The 18,461-nt window shown below is 49.9% G+C and overlaps 1 protein-coding gene across 4 annotated transcripts in view; it reads right to left on the reverse strand.

The window, feature by feature from the left end:
• TRAPPC9 (trafficking protein particle complex subunit 9) overlaps positions 1-18,461 on the reverse strand; it is a 564,887-nt gene that overhangs the window by 522,223 nt on the left and 24,203 nt on the right. For 3 of the 4 annotated variants that reach the window (XM_070075538.2, XM_089335765.1, XM_089335767.1), the window contains 2 exons: positions 17,535-17,561; positions 1,479-1,600 (listed from right to left, as the gene is read on the reverse strand). In XM_070075538.2, coding sequence (XP_069931639.2) covers positions 1,479-1,600; positions 17,535-17,561 — 149 coding nt within the window. The remainder of the gene's footprint in view (positions 1-1,478; positions 1,601-17,534; positions 17,562-18,461) is intronic. The other variant, XM_089335766.1, reaches the window with a different exon arrangement.

Raw genomic sequence — 18,461 nt, forward strand, 5'->3', positions numbered from 1 at the left:
AGCCTGTGGTCAGTGTGAACAGCCTGTGGTCAGTGTGAACATCTGTGGTCAGTGTGAACAGCCTGTGGTCAGTGTGAACAGTGTGAACAGCCTGCGGTAAGTGTGAACAGCGTGGGGTCAGTGTGAGCAGTGTGAACAGCCTGTGGTCAGTGTGAACAGCGTGGGGTCAGTGTGAGCAGTGTGAACAGCCTGTGGTCAGTGTGAACAGCGTGGGGTCAGTGTGAGCAGTGTGAACAGCCTGTGGTCAGTGTGAACAGTGTGAACATCTGTGGTCAGTGTGAACAGCCTGTACAATCTGCTCTACTTCAAAGCCAACTCCTTGCTAATAGCCTGGAAAAGCAGCAGAGAATGGCCCAAGGGCTTGGGCCCCAGGCATCCATGTGGGAGACCCAAAGCAAGTTCCTGGCTCCTGGCTTTGGATTGGCACACCTCCAGCCATTGTGGCCATCTGGGGAGTGAGCCAGCGGATGGAAGACCTCTCCCTTTCTCTCTCTCTTTCTCTCTCTCTCTCTAAGCCTCTCCCTCTGTGTAACTCTGCCTTTCAAACAAATAAATAAATCTTTTTAAAAAAAAAAAAAAAAAACAAGAGTATTAGGTAAAGTGTCTTTGTCAACAGTGGAAAGGTGAGGCAGTCTAAGCACCAACCAGTGACAGAGGACTTTGGCAACAAATCGTGGGCTCGGTAGGAGCAGCTGTCTGGGAGTCTCTCACAAGACAACCTGAGGAAGAAGCAATTTCGTGCACCATCAAGAAGACTTTTCCACATTCTCAGAAAGACCCAGCCAGCCCGGGCCAGGAGGACACCCAGGATCTGTGTGTTGCTGGGCCTGAGGGCAGGGCCAGCATGCCCCGGGCCTGCCAGCAAAGGCCTGCACATCTTCCGCAGACACCTGGGCAATGCCTGGCACACAGCTCACCGCTCATCGTCATCTGCAGCAGTGAGGGTCAGCAGGGAGGGGCTTTCACTGGTCACTTCAGACCACTCTTGGAATAAACGGAGTTTTCTTTTTCAGTATTTCAGTGAGCCCACTCAGCAAAGTCCAAAGTAAAAAGGACGGTGCATTCACATGACAGGTTGCTCTCTAGGTCTTTAAGACTCGCAGCAAGGAAGATCTGATCACATAGAAAAACACATAATGCGCTGAAAAACGCAGGGAAGTAGGTATCCCATGCTCCCCACCTCCAGGAGGCAGAAATACACACTGACAACAGGACCAGAAGACAGACAGCAACGTGTTAACAGCGAGTGTCTCCATGGACCTGGGGTATGAGAGCCTTTCCCTTTCTTCAAATTTATAATATTTAATATGAATCAGGGGAAAACCCTATTTTAGCCAGAGAGTATGCATTAGGGAAGGACATGTGAGCACTTACAAAAGCAAATAGTGAAGAGACACTACAGCACTACGCAGGGTAAAACAGGAAATTCTGATTAAAACAACACGATCCTGTGAGAAATTTATAAAGCAATAAATCACCTTGCTGTAATAGGAAATGGCCTCTTTGTATCTGTCAATGATGTCTTCAGGGCTAAGACAGTTCTTTGCACGTCCAATTTCAGTGCTGGTGTCGGGATTTATGCCATTGGTGGTGAGGGCGCCTGCAAACCGAGAAGAAGAAAAGAAATAACCTTTGACTTTTTCTTTGTTACTTGAAAGAGGAAGTGAGTAAGGTAAGACTTCGCCCTGCCCTAGTATGAGGTGGTGAAATAGTGCTGAAACGTTCAGAGCTTATGTACTCCCTGTAACAGTCTCACCATTCTATGAAATGTTAATTAGCTCAGAATACATCTTCCACCATGTTGAAATGTGCTCCAGAGAACCCGAGTTGCACCACAGAGAAGTTCCATGTTCACCACTGGCTTAGGTGTCCTGAAGACGGTGGTGAGGCCCACACGCATTCTGTCCCAGCTTGACGTGCTCAGCGCTAGCCAGGGCCCACGAGGTGTCCTCAGCAGAGACAGACTACGTGAGAGCATTTTTAAGATACGCGACGACAGATACGTGTATCCTCTCCATGGCTGGTATCTGTTTCTGACCACTGCCTGTCTGTGAGCAGGATCACTACCTCCCCACCATCAAACCCACACGGGGAAGAGTTTAGGAGACACTTCCACCTTGGAATAGAAACACCCACAGCAGACTCTGGCACGAAAAAAAAAAAGATGAAACATTCTTTGATTTCATAAAACACTCAAAAAAATATTCCACGCCTCAGTAGCTGGAAAAGCTAGGCTTCTCCTCCTCTTGTTGATCTGATGGACAGCGAGCACCTCCCACAAGGCCTGCCTCCTGGCGCCCAACAGAGGCCAGCCAGGAGCCAGCTGCGCGTCCTCGTAACTGAGCATGGTCAAGGTCGTGCACCTCACACTGCTCATGTCTGACCCATGTTCTCTAATCATGGTCCAGTTTTCTCACCTGCTTACCTCCTATTCTCTGTTCTCTAAGCTGCCTCAAATGCTTCTGGAACAAGACAGAGGGAGAATGCAGAGACAGAAAAGGGGATGGACGGATGGATGGATGGGTGAGGGGCGGTCAGACAGACAGAGACACTCCAAAAAAGGAGAATGAAGAAAATCTCATACGCAGAATCCTTCCAGAGGGAGAACTGCAGCAGAGGCATGACGAGGCTGGTGGTGTGGCTGAGAAGAACCATAACAGACGACAGGAAAGGGAGCACTCGGGGAAAGCAGCTAACAGCAGACTCAAGTCAGTGAGACCTGACAGCAAGCCAGCCACCTCCCAGCGCAGGCACCTTCTGAGCAGCAAATGGGCAGGCTTCGCACAGAGGAAATGGGGACCAACACCCAGGGCTTCTGTGCAGCTGTCACCCATGCCCACGGCAACCCCAGGAGGGAGGTCTCCTGCGTGCCCAGCCCTGCGGGAGGCGGGGTGAGGCCCTGGAGAGGTCGAGCGTGCTTACTAGGGCTCACGATGGCAGGGCTGGAGAGCCCACAGTAGGACCGACCCTGGGCCCGACTTCCTACCACAGTGCTATCGTGCCTTGTGTGGCAGTCATGCTTATAGCACATCTGTTTCTGACACAAGTTGATTTTTGGTAAATTGCAGGGAGTTTTTATTTATCTCAGCTTTAACAAATTGCCTTTGTACTGGTGGGTTTCCACTCCTCTTTTCCCTGGAGAAAAGAAAGATACCGAGGGTAGGAGGTGAGAGTGAATCTGGCTTCTCATTCCCCATGCACAGCCTCATCTCCTCTAAATAATGCACGACCAGGCACGAGGGGAGGTCCCCAACCATGGCCAAGGAGCAGAAGTCCCTCCACCTTTAGAGAATGGCACCCTGAGTCAGCCTCCGAGATCGTGACCTGCAGGGAGATAAAGCTCACGGGACAGCTTCCGGGTCAAAGTGACTCAGTGTCACTCAATGCAAGAACAAAGAGCACTGAGAATCTGGTGCAAAGATTCGGTCGTTTTTGACATCCATGGCTCTGACAGCCCACAGGGAACATGACAGGGTCAGCAATGCCCACCAGCAGGCTAAAACCTCAACTGGAGGCAAGAAAAGGAAAGGGCGTGACGAAGGAGAAATGTGGGGGAGGGGAGGCAGCAACAACACCGCCACAGTGTTCTCAGACAGTGCAAAGCCCCCCCGCCATCCATTCACAGGTGGTCACCACTACGCACAGGATGGCACACAAGGCACACCCCAGAAACTCAGACACACCGATAAAGCAAAGCACAGAGAGCAGGGAATAAGGCAGAGGTGCCTGAGGTCGGAGAGAAAACGGCAAAAACCGTGGAGAGCAGGACAGGCCTCGACGAGGAAACCGCCAGGACGGCAACCATGGCACGGCCAGCAGGCTGGAGCCAGACCAAGCCTGAGAGCTGCGATCCAGCCCAGGAACAAGGGCAAGACCACCGCAGCGTGGGTGCAACCGGCCCCAGCTACAGTGGAGCCTCTACAGGAAAACTGTGTCCACAGGCGTGCACCTGACACCGGGCAGCTGCCAGGACAAAGCGCTCCAGCGGCAGGACCCAGCAGCTGCACTGGCTGGGGGGGACTAGGATGGAGAAAATACCTGCAATGTATACAAAGACCAATCCCCTTAATATATAAAGTAATAAAAATTCAGAGAAAAAATAATCCAACAGATAAAGAAATGAGCAATAGATATGAGCAGTCAATTCAAAATGGTCCTTAAACATGTAAAAACATGCCCACTGGGCCGGCGCCGCGGCTCACCAGGCTAATCCTCTGCCTTGCGGCGCCGGCACACCGGGTTCTAGTCCCGGTTGGGGCGCCGGATTCTGTCCCGGTTGCCCCTCTTCCAGGCCAGCTCTCTGCTATGGCCAGGGAGTGCAGTGGAGGATGGCCCAAGTGCTTGGGCCCTGCACCCCATGAGAGACCAGGATAAGTACCTGGCTCCTGCCATCGGATCAGCGCGGTGCGCCGGCCGCGGCGGCCATTGGAGGGTGAACCAACGGCAAAGGAAGACCTTTCTCTCTGTCTCTCTCTCTCACTGTCCACTCTGCCTGTTAAAAAAAAAAAAAAAAAAAAAAAACATGCCCACCTTCACTAAAAATCAGGTATCACTTGTCACATATCTCAGTGGCAGCCTTGGAAGGCTCCACGACCGGTGTGCTGGCAGCGCCATGGAGGAAACGCGTTCACCTGGTAGGCCTATGAAGACCAAGTGAGCAGACTGGGGACAAGTCTAACAAGACTGTATCGAGGCTTCCCTTTAGAACCAGTGAAGTCTAGGGCCGGCACTGTGGACAGCGGGTAAAGCCGCCACCTGCAGTGCCGGCATCCCATATGGGCACTGGTTCAAGTCCCAGCTGCTCCACTTCCCATCCAGCTCTCTGCTATGGCCTGGGAAAGCAGTGGAAGATGGCCCAAGTGCTTGAGCCCCTGCACCCATGTGAGAGACCCAGAGGAAGCTCCTGGCTCCTGACCAGATGAGCGCAGCTCCAGCCATTGTGGCCAACTGGGGAGTGAACCAGAGAATGGAAGACCTCTCTCTGTCTCTCCCTCTGTCTGTAACTCTACCTCTCAAACAAAATAAATAAAAAATCTTTAAAAAAAAAAAAAAAAGACCTCTCTCTCTCTCTCCTTCTCTCTCTGTGTAACTCTGATTTTCAAAAAATAAATAAATCTAAAAAAAAAAAAAAAGAAAGAAAGAAACCATTCCAGTCTGAGTGGCATTCAGTGATGTGGAGACCAAAGGTCTTGCATGACCGGGAACTGGGACTGTACTGCGGCAGGAGGCTGGTCAAGTGGAGAAAGGCACTGCCCCCGTGTGAACCGCCCTGGTTTTGTGTGATGACCTTGTCCTTGGGAAGTACACTTGGAGGCGTCAAGTGTGCAGGTCACTCTCAGATAGCCCACAGATGCAGGTGTGCAAAGAGCAATCAATAATGAAGCAAATGATAACAACTGGCAGATCTGAATGCAGAGGCTATCAAAGTCCTTTGTGCCACCCTTAAAACTGTTGAAAGAAGTGTAAGTTTTAATTTATTTCTAAAGCAACAGCTGGGGAAGGGCAGGCACTGTGGCACAGCAGGTAAAGCTGCCACTTGCCGTGCTGGCGACCCATATGGGTACTGGGTTCAAGTTCCGGCTGCTCCCCTTCCAATCCAGCCCCCTGCTAATGCACCTGGGAAAGCAGTAGAGGATGGCCCAAGTCCTTGGAGCTGTAACAACCACATGGGAGACCCGGATTAAGCTCCTGGCTCCTGGATTCGGCTTGGCCCCACCCCAACCACTGCAGCCATTTGGGGAGTGAACCAGCAGATGAAAGATCTCTCTCTACATCTCTGTCCCTGCCTCTCCTTCTCTCTAACTCTTCCTTTCAAATAAAATAAATAAATCCTTTGTTTAAAAAAAAATCAACAGCTAAAAAACCAGAATTGTAACCTAACTCACAAAGTAAGTCTATTTTTATTTATTTATTTATTTATTTGACAGGCAGAGTGGACAGTGAGAGAGAGAGACAGAGAGAAAGGTCTTCCTTTGCCGTTGGTTCACCCTTCAATGGCCGCTGCGGCCGGTGCTGCGGTAGGCGCACCGCGCTGATCCGATGGCAGGAGCCAGGTACTTATCCTGGTCTCCCATGGGGTGCAGGGCCCAAGCACTTGGGCCATCCTCCACTGCACTCCCTGGCCACAGCAGAGAGCTGGCCTGGAAGAGGGGCAACTGGGACAGAATCCGGCGCCCCGACCGGGACTAGAACCCAGTGTGCCGGCGCCGCAGGCGGAGGATTAGCCTAGTGAGCCGCGGCGCCGGCCACAAAGTAAGTCTATTAAAAACAGAATGTACTTCCGAAGAGACAGAACACTGAAACATACACCATGGGAATGTAACGAGAGGAAGATGACAATGCAGACAACAGGTTACACACTGGGATCGCAGGCTGTGAGCAGAGCGCATCGCTCTGTGAGCTGCAATACCCTCTGTGCACTTCCTCTGTGCTGGGCCCTGGGCAAGGACCCCACAGCAATCTGTGCTGCGATTCCGTCACCACTAGGGACCCAGGACCAACAGGACGTGAGCCAAGCCTCCCTCTGCCCTGTCTGACAGCTGCCAGGCTCCACTAGAGCCTAGGACAAGGGTCTGTTGTCCCTTATTTCCCCCAAGGAAACTAAAATCTTGGAGTGAGACTGGGGATGCAGATCAAAAGAATTCAAGAGCAACAAATGCAGGAACACTGCAGGTGGGGTGGCTTTAGGTGAGCTGCCAGAAGAGCCTGACGACTGGTAGACCTAGCAGACGCCCACGCTCCACCCGGCAACAGAATACGCATTCCTCTCAGGCACACAGGAACATTCTCCAGGATGGAGCCGTGCTAGGCCTGAAATACAGCTCAACAAACCTAAGTACATGCAAGTCATGCAAATACGCTGTTCGACAACAACAGAGTTCCCTCAGGACTCACAGGGGCCTGCGGGACATCCGCAAACCTGGAAATGCGGCGGCACACTGCTGAATAACCAGCGAGGCAAGGGAGGAATCTCAAGGGAAATCAGAAAGTACTTTAAGATGAATGAGAACAGACACAGTTCACCCAAAAGGAAAGGCCACAGAAGCAGTGCCAGGAGCTACAGATACCCACGTTGAAAAGAAAGAATGATCCAAAGCCAGCAACCTAAGAAACTAGGAAATGGAAAGCAAACTAAATTCAAAGCAAGCAGAAGGAAAGAAACAACAACGATCAGAGCAGAAACAGAGAAGAGAAAAATCAGCAAAATCAAAGGTTGACTGTTTAAAGTAATCGACAAAACTGACAAATTACAAACCTCCAAGAAAAAAAGACAAAAGACTCAAATTACTAGAAGCAGGGCTAAGACGCAGACGTTACGATCAACACCACAGGAATAAAAAGGACTACAAGCAAACACGACGAACAACTGATTGGCATTAAATTGTATAATCTGGATGAGATGGGAAAAGCTAAATAGCAGAACTGACTCAAGAGGAGAGAGAGAATCTGAACAGGCTCGTAACAAGTGAAGAGACTGATCAGTAAACAACAACTCTCCCAGGAAACAGAGAAAGATGCCAAAGCGAAGAACATGCAGACCGCCATCTCAAAACACAGATGCAGGGGGCGGTGCTGTGGCACAGCCAGTGAAGCGCCACCTGCAGTACCAGCACCCCACATGGGCGATGGTTTGAGCCCAGGCTGCTCCACTTCTGATCCAGCTCCCTGCTAATATGCCTGGGAAAAGCAGCAGACGGCCCACATGCTTGGGACCCTGCACCCATGTGGAAAAACTGGAAGAAGCTCCCAGCCCTGACCACTGCAGCCATTTGGGGAATGAACCAACAGATGGAAGATCTCTGTCTCTCCCTCTCTAACTCTGTCTTCCAAATAAATAAGTCTTAAAAAAAAAAAAAGTTGCCGAAATCCTCAACAAAATACTAGCAAACTGGATCAAGCAAGAAATAAAACACTGGGGCCAGCATTGTGACACAGTGGGTTATGCTGCCCTCTGTGACACTGGCATCCAATATGAGCACCAGTTCAAGTCCCAGCTGCTCCAGTTCTGATCCAGCTCCCTGCTAATTGTGCCCAGGAAAGCAGCAAAAGATGGCCCAAGTACTTGGGCCCCTGCACCTCTATGTGAGAGCTGAAAATGGAGTTCCTTGCAAAAGCCGCATGATCACTGACAGACACAGAAAAAACATTCGGCAAGTCCAACACCGTCTGACGATAAGAAAAGCGCTCACCGCGGAAGGGAACGCTCTCCACCTGGTGACAAGCACACCCACAGCTAACACGGTGCTTAACGGGGAAGACGGAAGGCTGTGCCCCCACGATCAGAAGTTCCATTTTCCACGTTGGAAAGGAAGAAGTATAACTCTATTTCCAGGTGATATGATCTCTCATACAGAAAATCCTAAAGAATCTACTAAAAGAACCACTGGAGCTAATACATTAATTCATTCAGCAAGGTTACAGGATAGATAAGAAATTAATCCTATTTCCATATACTTGCAAAGAACCACTTGAAAATGAAATTAAGATAACAGTTCCATTCACAATGGCATCAAAAAGAATAAAATTCTTAGGAATCAATCTAACAACAAACAAGTATAAAGTGATACCTGAGAACTGAAAGTACTGCTTAAAAAAGTAAAGATCAATAAACAGAAAGGCAGCTTATGTCCGTGGACTGGAAGACACGATTCTCAGGAGGCACAACTCGCCAAAGTCTCCCAGACTCAGCACAGTCCCTCTCAAAATCCCAGGGGGCTCATCCCGGGGGCTGGCCAGCTGACCCTAAAGTTCACAGGAGGAATCACAGCTCCAGGAGTAACACAAACCACCTCGGAAAAAAAATAATAGTAATAATTCAGAAATATGGAGGACTTTTATTTCCCAATTTCAAACTTTACTACATTTTATGGGGGGTGGGACATGGGTAATTTTTAATGTATTTTGTTTAATCTTTATTTTCTAAATTCTGAGAACAGCCTTTTACAATAAGAAAAAGGTTATTTTAGAAATATGTATATTAGGCCGGCGCCGCAGCTCACTAGGCTAATCCTCCGCCTTGCGGCACCGGCACACCGGGTTCTAGTCCCGGTCGGGGCGCTGGATTCTGTCCCGGTTGCCCCTCTTCCAGGCCAGCTCTCTGCTGTGGCCCGGGAGGGCAGTGGAGGATGGCCCAAGTGCTTGGGCCCTGCACCCCATGGGAGACCAGGAGAAGCACCTGGCTCCTGCCATAGGATCAGCGCAGTGCGCCGGCCGCAGTGCACTGGCCGCGGTGGCCATTGGAGGGTGAACCAAAGGCAAAGGAAGACCTTTCTCTCTGTCTCTCTCTCTCACTGTCCACTCTGCCTGTAAAAAAAAAAAAAGTAAAAAAAAAAAAAAGAAAGAAAAGAAATAGGTATATTCACTACTTGGAAAAATTTAATTGTAAGAAGATAAACGAATCATTCATGAAAAGGAACTTTACAAATTAGAAATCATTTGAGTTTGTCAAAAATTAGAAATGCAGGGCCAGCGCCGCCGCTCACTAGGCTAATCCTCCGCCTGTGGCGCCGGCACCCAGGGTTCTAGTCCTGGTCGGGGCACCGGATTCTGTCCCGGTTGCTCCTCTTCCAGTCCAGCTCTCTGCTGTGGCCCAGGAAGGCAGTGGAGGACGGCCCAAGCGCTTGGGCCCTGCACCCACATGGGAGACCAGGAGAAGCACCTGGCTCCTGCCATCGGATCAGCATGGTGAGCCGGCTGCAGCAGCCATTGGGGGGTGAACCAACAGAAAAAAGGAAGACCTTTCTCTCCGTCTGTCTCTCTCTCACTGTCCACTCTGCCTGTCAAAAAAAAAGAAAAGCAAAAGCACAAACACATCAGGTCCCTAGGAAGATTCATACGAGACAGTAAAACAATCATTTCCAGCAGTTCTGAGGGTGGGCGGTAGCACAGCAGGCCTCGCTCCCCCTTGAACACCTGCACGTATGGAGTGCCTGGTTCCAGTCCGGCTACTGCGCAGGGATCCAGCTTCCTGCCAGTGCAGATCCTGGGAGGCTCAAGTACTTGAGTCCCTGCCACACGCACAGGAGACCCCAACTGAGTTCCAGGCTCCCGGCTTCAGACTGGACCAGCCCTGGCCATTGCAGGCATTTGGGGGTAAACCAGGAGACAGAAGACTTCTCTGGCTGTCTCTCCTTTACACAAGTGTGAAAATAAATAAAAGATTTTTTTTAAATTCTAGTTGAATAATGAAAACCCCAGAAACGAAAAGGAAATCACACTGTGTAGACCACTTCAAAGGCATGGAAAGGAGAGGCCTAGAAATGACAGTTCCTGTAACTCTGTCACTAACCAAACTTAATAAAGGAAAATCTTTACCTAAGAGACAGTGGGAGTCCATGCCTAAGACAGGATAAACTGGGTGCTAACTGCTGCAGACACAGTCAAGCTGTTGTAAATAGAATTCTAAAGTTAGGACACCGCTGAAAAGCTACCAAATAGTCTGAAAACACAAGTATGGGCCTATGTACACACACTCACACTCACACACACCCCAAGTCTGCCCCCACGTTGCATATAAATGCAAACTTATTTTTATTCATGCGTGGGCACTGATTACTTTAACTGAGACAAAATATTTTAATTCAGACACGTAATCAATACTGCACTTCTCTTGTCAAACCTAGTTAATGAATTTCTCTGCTGTGTGAGACAGAACTAAATCAGAGGAAGCCCCTCTGGACAGTTTCGGGACCTGCTTTCAAAAGCCCAGGCTTTGTTCACATACCTGAGAGGTATTTCTATATTTTCCCTTATAAACAAACAACAGAGACTGTCGTCAAAATCTGTCACTGCAGGCGATGAGTCAGGCGCGCCATGCTCTAAGGTACTGGACAACAGGGCTGTGCTGGACGCTGCGCGGGAGCAGAAGTAAGAGGACGACAAGGACCCTGTTCAGGACAGGCCTCCAGTCACATCAACTGGGGGCTTTCTATTCCGCTGGGGAATGAGACGAAATCAATGAAGGCTTCCTGAACTTCCTGTAGTCGTGACTCCACCTGTCTTTCATGTGCTGACCAGAAAAGGTGTTCTGTTAGGTCAACTGGCAGCGGCCCTCACTGGAGGGCAACTAGTGCAGAAAGAGCTGGCGGCCATGATTCTGACCACACGGACCTGAAATAAACCCGCACTGATTGAAGAGATGAGACTCCCACTAAGAAAACACAAATCCAATAAGCAGAGAGGTGTTTTTTGTTTGTTTGTTTGTTTGTTTTTTTGGACAGGCAGAGTTAGACAGTGAGAGAGAAAGGTCTTCCTTCCGTTGGTTCACCCCCAAAATGGCCGCTACAACCGGTGCACTGCGCTGATCCGAAGCCAGGAGCCAGGCGCTTATCCTGGTCTCCCATGCTGGTGCAGGGCCCAAGCACCTGGGCCATCCTCCACTGCCCTCCCGGGCCACAGCAGAGAGCTGGACTGGAAGAGGGGCAACCAGGACAGAACCGGCGCCCCAACCGGGACTAGAACTGGAGTACCGGCACTGCAGGCAGATTAGCCTAGTGAGCCGCAGCGCCGGCAGCAGAGAGTTTTTAACCCAGGATTCCCTACAGAGAGGAATGGATTGTGACGGTTGAGAACTGCAGCAGACAATCCGCAGGTCTGAATTCCCACATCACAGCTTGCAGGCCGTGACCTCAGGCAAGCCAGCGACACGTTCTGCACCTCGGCTCCCTCTGGACGGGGGCAAGGGCAGCAGCCACCTCCTGAACACTGAGGCTTAGATTGCGTCATGTGTGAAGTTTACATAAAGCACCCCAGAGCTGACGTACGACAGCAAAAGCACAAGCAACACAGATAAACTGGGATTCTTCAAAATTTAAGTTTGGAACACTTCAGAGGACACCACCAAGAAAACAAAAAGACAACACACAGAACACAAGGAAATGTTTGCTAATCATGTACCTGATGAGATCCTGTATCTACATTACAAAAGGAATGGTCCACGTGGAGCCCAATTTAAAGATCGACGAAGGATCTCAACAGCCATTTTTCCAAAGAAACTATACAAATTGCCCAACAGATGCATGACATGTTCACAGCACTGGCTGTAAGGAAAATACAGATCAAGGCTGCAGTGACAACCGCGTCACACCCCCAGGACAACCTGAATCCAAGCCACAACGAATGTGGATGGAGACAAGGAGAAAGGCAGTGACAACCGCGTCACACCCCCAGGACAACCTGAATCCAAGCCACAATGAATGGCGATGGAGACAAGGAGAAAGTGCAGTGGAAACTGCGTCACACCCCCAGGACAACCTGAATCCAAGCCACAATGAATGCCGATGGAGACAAGGAGAAAGTGCAGTGACAACCGCGTCACACCCCCAGGACAACCTGAATCCAAGCCACAACGAATGTGGATGGAGACAAGGAGAAAGGCAGTGACAACCGCGTCACACCCCCAGGACAACCTGAATCCAAGCCACAATGAATGCCGATGGAGACAAGGAGAAAGTGCAGTGACAACCGCGTCACACCCCCAGGACAACCTGAATCCAAGCCACAATGAATGCCGATGGAGACAAGGAGAAAGTGCAGTGACAACCGCGTCACACCCCCAGGACAACCTGAATCCACGCCACAACGAATGTGGATGGAGACAAGGAGAAAGTGCAGTGGAAACCGCGTCACACCCCCAGGACAACCTGAATCCAAGCCACAACGAATGGCGATGGAGACAAGGAGAAAGCGGGACTCTCAGAGCGCGCTGGGAAGAGTGGGGACGGTGTGGTCCAAGCACAGCTGAGGGCCAAGGGAAACAGACCCTCAGACAGCCCTGGCAGGAGCGTCACATGGCGAGGCTGCTTTGAGATGAGCTGGCACTTTCTCAAAAAGGCAAACAGGGGCCAGCACTGTCACATAGTAGACTAAGTCTCCACTGCCGGCATCCCATATGGGCACCGGTTCATGTCCCGGCTGCTCCACTTCCCATCCAGCTCTCTGCTACGGCCTGGGATAGCAGTGGAAGATGACCCAAGTGCACCCCTGCACCCCTGTGGGAGACCCGGAAGAAGCTCCTGGCTCCTGGTTTCAGATTGGACCAGTTCCGGTCGTTGCAGCCATCTGGGGAGTAAACCAGTGGCTGGAAGGCCTTTCTCTCTGTCTCTCCATCTGTCTGTAACCCTACCTCTCAAATAAATAAATAAAATATATTAAAAAAAGGCAAACCAGAAGCTAGAGCTCCACTTCTGGACACATACATATGAGAATTTAACAGACATGGCCACATGAAATCTTGTACAAGAATGTTCACAGCACCATCACTCATAACAGCCCAGAAGGAGAAACACCACACACGTCCATCAACTGACAGAATGCATCAACAAAATGTGGTCTGTCCATGCAGTGGGCTGTGAGTCAGCAGTAACAAGAAATGAAGTACGCCACATGCTGCAGGGGGTGAACCTCAGACACACCGTGCTTCACTGGGGGCAGGCAAGGCACGGCGGCTCCACCTGCGTCCCACACCACACTGCCTGGGTTCAAGTCCCAGTCCCGGCTCTGACTCCAGCTCCCTGCTAATGCTCACCCTGGGAGACCTGGATTGAGTCCAGGGCTTCTGGCTTCAGCCCTGCCCAATTCAGGCAGTGAACAAGGGGATACAAGACCTTTGTTTCTTTTTCTATGTTCCTCGGCCTTTCAAAGAAATAAAAACAGATCTTAAAAACTGTTTTAAACATGATGTGACAAAGGCCTCACATTTTAGGACACCACTGATATGGAATCCAGAGTAGGCAAAGTCACAGGGACAGACACCTTATCACAGCTGCCTGGGGCCAGAGTGGGGTAGAGGAAACAGGCAGGGAGTGCTAAGGGGTACAGAGGCTTCTTCCTGGGGCAGGGAAATGTATTGGGGACAGGTGCACGTACCAAAAAGGATATTTCAAAAGGTCCATGGAGAAGCAGGAGTGTAGCCTAGAGGTTAGGGTGCCCACGTCCCGCATCGGAGGACCTGGGTTCACTCCCCAGCACCAGTTCTCGACTGTGGCTCCCTGTTAATGTGGATCCCAAGAGGCAGCTGGTAACAGCGTAAGTTCTTGGGTCCCTGCTCCCCTGGCTCCAGTCCCAGCCTGGTCCTAGCCTGGCTCCTGCCATTAGGGGCACGTGGGTAGTGAACCAGCAGACAGGAATTCACTCACTCCTTCTCTCTCTCTCTCTCTCTCTCTCTCTCTCTCACATTAAAAAACAAATTGAAGTTCATGAATAAAATGGAATTAAAAGGTAAGTTTATTTTGGTACAAAAACAATTTGAAATCATGAATAGTTTTCTTTTTTTTTTAAAGATGTATTTATTTATTTGAAAGGCAGAGTTACAGAGAGGCAAAAGCAGAGAGAGAAAGAGAGAGAGAGAGAGAGAGGTCTTCCTTCTGCTGGTTCACTCCCCAGATGGCCGCAAAAGGCTGAAGCTACACTGATCCAAAGCCAGGATCCAGGAGTTTTCTTCCAGGTCTCCTACGCAGGTGCAGGGGCCCAAGGACTTGGGCCTTCGACTGCTTTCCCAGGCCATAGCAGAGAGCTGGATCAGAAGTGGAGCATCCGGGACTCAAACCAGCACCCATAAGGGATGCCAGCACTGCAGGCAGTGGCTTTACCTACAACACAGCGCCAGCCCCTTGGTTTTCTTTTTTAAAAAAGACACATTTATTTATTTGAAAGGCAGAGTTATGAACAGAGTAGAGAAACAGATCTTCCATCCACTAGTTCATTCGCCCAGATGGCCAAAAGGCCAGTGCTGGGCCAGGCTGAAGCCGAGATCCAGGAACTTCATCAGGGTCTCCCAAGTGGGTGCAGGGATCCAAGCACTTGGGCCATCTTCTGCTGCTTTTCCCAGGCCATTAGCAAGGAGCTGGATTGGAAGTGGAGTAGCTCATAGGGGATGGCACCATCACAGGTGTCAGCCCAACCAGCTGCACCACAATGCTGGCCCGCATGATCTTTTCATAGTACACACTTTCCATGAACTCTCTGAAGACTCCTTACATATTAAAAACCATTGATTTATGCACCGTAAGTGGGTAAACTGTTATTAAAGATGTTTTTTAAAATAACAATTAAAAAAAACAGTGCCTCTCACATGATAAATGCAAATGGCTCATTTTTTATTATAGCAAGAAGAAACTCACTCGCCATCAAAACAGGAACAGCAAACACAAGGTGAGTGAAATCAGCCAAACACTGGTTTAGCTTGAACAAAGTAGTTGCTCAATGTAAATGAAATGTTCAGAAACAGTTAAAAAGAGGCATCTGACAAGGCTTTGTGGCATTCAGAATGCAGAAGTGACCTGGGCCACCCAGCTGCCCGTAATGCCATGGCCTGAAGGCCTACCAACCGGCCAGCCTCCCGCTGGACTGGGAGACAGTGTAGGGAAACAATTGTGAGGCGGTTTGCCTCAAATACTGTACCTGTTTAAGACTCAAACATAAAAGGAAAGGGATGTGATTTTGGGAGAGCCTCCGTGAATGAGTTTTCCATGTGGCTGAACAATTTCACGACCCCTGAGAGGGAGTAGCCTGTTCAGATTCAAATCCCTCCCAGGGCACTCAGCACTAACATCCCTGCAAGGCCTTCCATAGCAGAGAAGGGAACAAGTCTAGCAAGAGACCCCAGGACTCAGATCTCAGCAGGTGGGTCACTCCCCTTCCAAAAACGCCCACAGCCACCCGGCCAGCGGCCAAGCTGAGCCACGTGCAGGGCTGGCACTGGAATACTGGGGAAGCAGAGTCAGAATGGCCCCTGAGTGTCTACCCTGGTAGCTGGCACCTCTCTAGCTCCTTGAATAACATGGCCCCATGGAATGAACCTCGCTTTACTCCCAATACTAAACTCAACTCTTGGACCACTGATTTTGAAAAATCAGGAACAACATGTATTCCTTTTTTGTCTCAGCAAACAATTGGTTTTTCCTGTAGCACTAAGCTACTTCTGCTTGGTGCGTGCATCTAATTCTCCTCCCCAAGTCAAGCCACTGGCACTGGAATTCGGGATTTTATGCCAGGCACAACTAGCCAAGCTGGGCTCAGAAACTTGCTGGTCAAATACCAACACAGCCAACATCGATTTAGTTTTTCACCAGTTTTGGCGGGGCGGGGGTGGTCACTCAGCTCTTCAGCCACCCCAAGTCCCCCATACCTTCTGTCCCTAGACTGTCTTCACATCAGTGACTCAGCTCTCCTGAAAACAAAACCAAGGCTGTGTTTGCCTCTCAGGGTTGGAGTCCTGGCCCTCCCTTTCCAATCCAGGCTTCTGCTACTGTGCCCCCAGGAAGGCAGCAGGCAATGGCTCAAGTACTCGGGTCCCTGCCACCCATGTGGGAGGCCCTGACTGAGATCCAGGCTCTTGGCTTCAGCCTGGCCCAGCTCTCGTGGTGACAGGCTGCTAGGGAGTAAACTAGCAGAGAGATCTGTCTGTCTGTGTATGTGTGTCAGTGTGTATGCACCCATCTTTCCTTTCAAATAAAAAGAACAAACAAACAAAAAACCTTCAACTCTGAAGCTACTTCATTTCTGAGCCAAGACACACAATGGGAGGAAAGAACACCCTGTCAGAAGCCTGTGCAAGCACAACTCTCTGGTCTCCTGCAAAGGAGAAAGCTTTCGGCTTTCTGTACTTACCCTGTCGTCATTTCTGATTAGGTCAGAAAATAACAGAGCTCACTATGAAACAACCAAGCACAACAATGAAAGAGGTTCTTGACAGGGCCAGCATTGTGGGACAGTAGGTTAAGCCGACACTCGTGACGCCCACATCCCAAATCCAAGTGCCTGCTGAAGTCACAGCTGCTCTGCTTCCGATACAGCTTCCTGCTTAAGCACCTGGGAAAGCAGCAGAGGATGGCCCAAGTCCTTGGGCGCCTGCCACACACATGGGAGACCAGGATGGAGAGCCTGGCTCCTGGCTCCGGCCTGACCCAGCCGTGGCTGTTGCAGCCATCTGGAGAATGAACTAGTAGATGGAAGACACCTCTCCCCACAACCTCCCCCCCCCCATCTTTTCCTTTCTGTTGCTCTGCCTTTCAAATGATAAATAAATCATTTTTTAAAAAATAATTTTTCCATATTAATTCCAGAAAGTATTAGGAGGGTAAACAAAATCCACCTCTGAAAAAAACTACAAAATTCTGTTCCTGTTAAAAATACAGATATGAAATGCAGTAGGAAATTTCAGTTCATGTTGAAAGGAACATAAGCCACAGAATCAGAGCCAAGTCATTGCTAGGCATGAATTCAAAATTAACAGACAGGCATGCTCAATGCATTCACGGAATTACGGCAGGATTCTCAAGTCATTCACTTAACCATGCTGGAGGAAGAACCTTCCTCTGAACAGACAACACAAAGCAACAGGATGTACCACCAAACAGGGACCAAACAGGGACCAAACAGGGACCAGGCTTCTACAGTCTGATTTAAAGCTACTTAAATCAGAATGTTCCAAAAATCACAACCCAGAAATTTAAACCGCTTATTTGCACCACCAGGAAACAGGCACTTTAAAAAAAATAAATAACCAAAAGAAACTAAGCACATAGATTGTGTACCTGGATCAATGAGAACTTCCTGTGCCCCTGGAAGAAAGAACAGATTATGGTCTTTTATTTGGAAAACAAAACTGCTTTCAAAGATAACTGCTAAAACACATTTCATAATTCACACAGCCTTGAGACACTTGCATCTGATCGGAAAAGCAATTCTGGGTAACAATACGCCTCTTGCTTCAGAACAAAAATATAAATAAAAAGAAAACACTAGGGCTCAGCTCCTGGACACGCTGGGCAGTGCCCCCTTCCCGCTCTCCAAGCTCAGCCTCCCGACTCTTCGTACGTGAGTATGAGGATTTCCTACTCCCACAAATGAGCCAAGGGACAAGGAATACTATGTGTGCAGATTCAAGTCAGCACCTGGAAAGGGAGACGCAGTGCCAGAAGGCTGCGTGAGCTTAGCACTGAAGTCAGCCCATCTCACGCGCACACGCGTGCCCGCGCACGCTGAACCGCTGGGCCCCTCATAGAGCTACGGCTTTCCAACTTCTAAACCGCAGCCTCACAGATAGCTGGAAATATAGGACGGCTTTATCATCATCAGGAAGCCTTGGAAAGCCTTGGCCACCTACTGAACGGTGCGACTGCGCCCCTCCAGGTGGTCCCGGTTCCAAGAGTCCCGTTTATGGTGAGCAATCATCACTGGTAAACATGTTTGCAAGAATCAAACAGGGGTGGCCCAAGAAACGCATCAGTGCTCAAACGGCTCACTCCAGCCAGCAGTCTCCTGAGGGCGGCGCTGGTGAGCAGCTGGTCTGTGTGTAACAGTCTCTATTTTTAAATGCAGACTACACAGCACTGCACTCTGGAAGCCACCACCAACACAAAAAACAGGTGCTTTCCACTGAATAGCAACCCCCCTCCCTCCCTCCCTCCGTGGGCATCTGCGGGCCCTGCCTCCCCCCTCCCTCCCTTCCTCCCTCCGTA

Source organism: Oryctolagus cuniculus, chromosome 6, assembly GCF_051225735.1.
Source record: "Oryctolagus cuniculus isolate XC-2025 breed Fujian yellow rabbit chromosome 6, ASM5122573v1, whole genome shotgun sequence".
NCBI lineage: Eukaryota > Metazoa > Chordata > Mammalia > Lagomorpha > Leporidae > Oryctolagus > Oryctolagus cuniculus.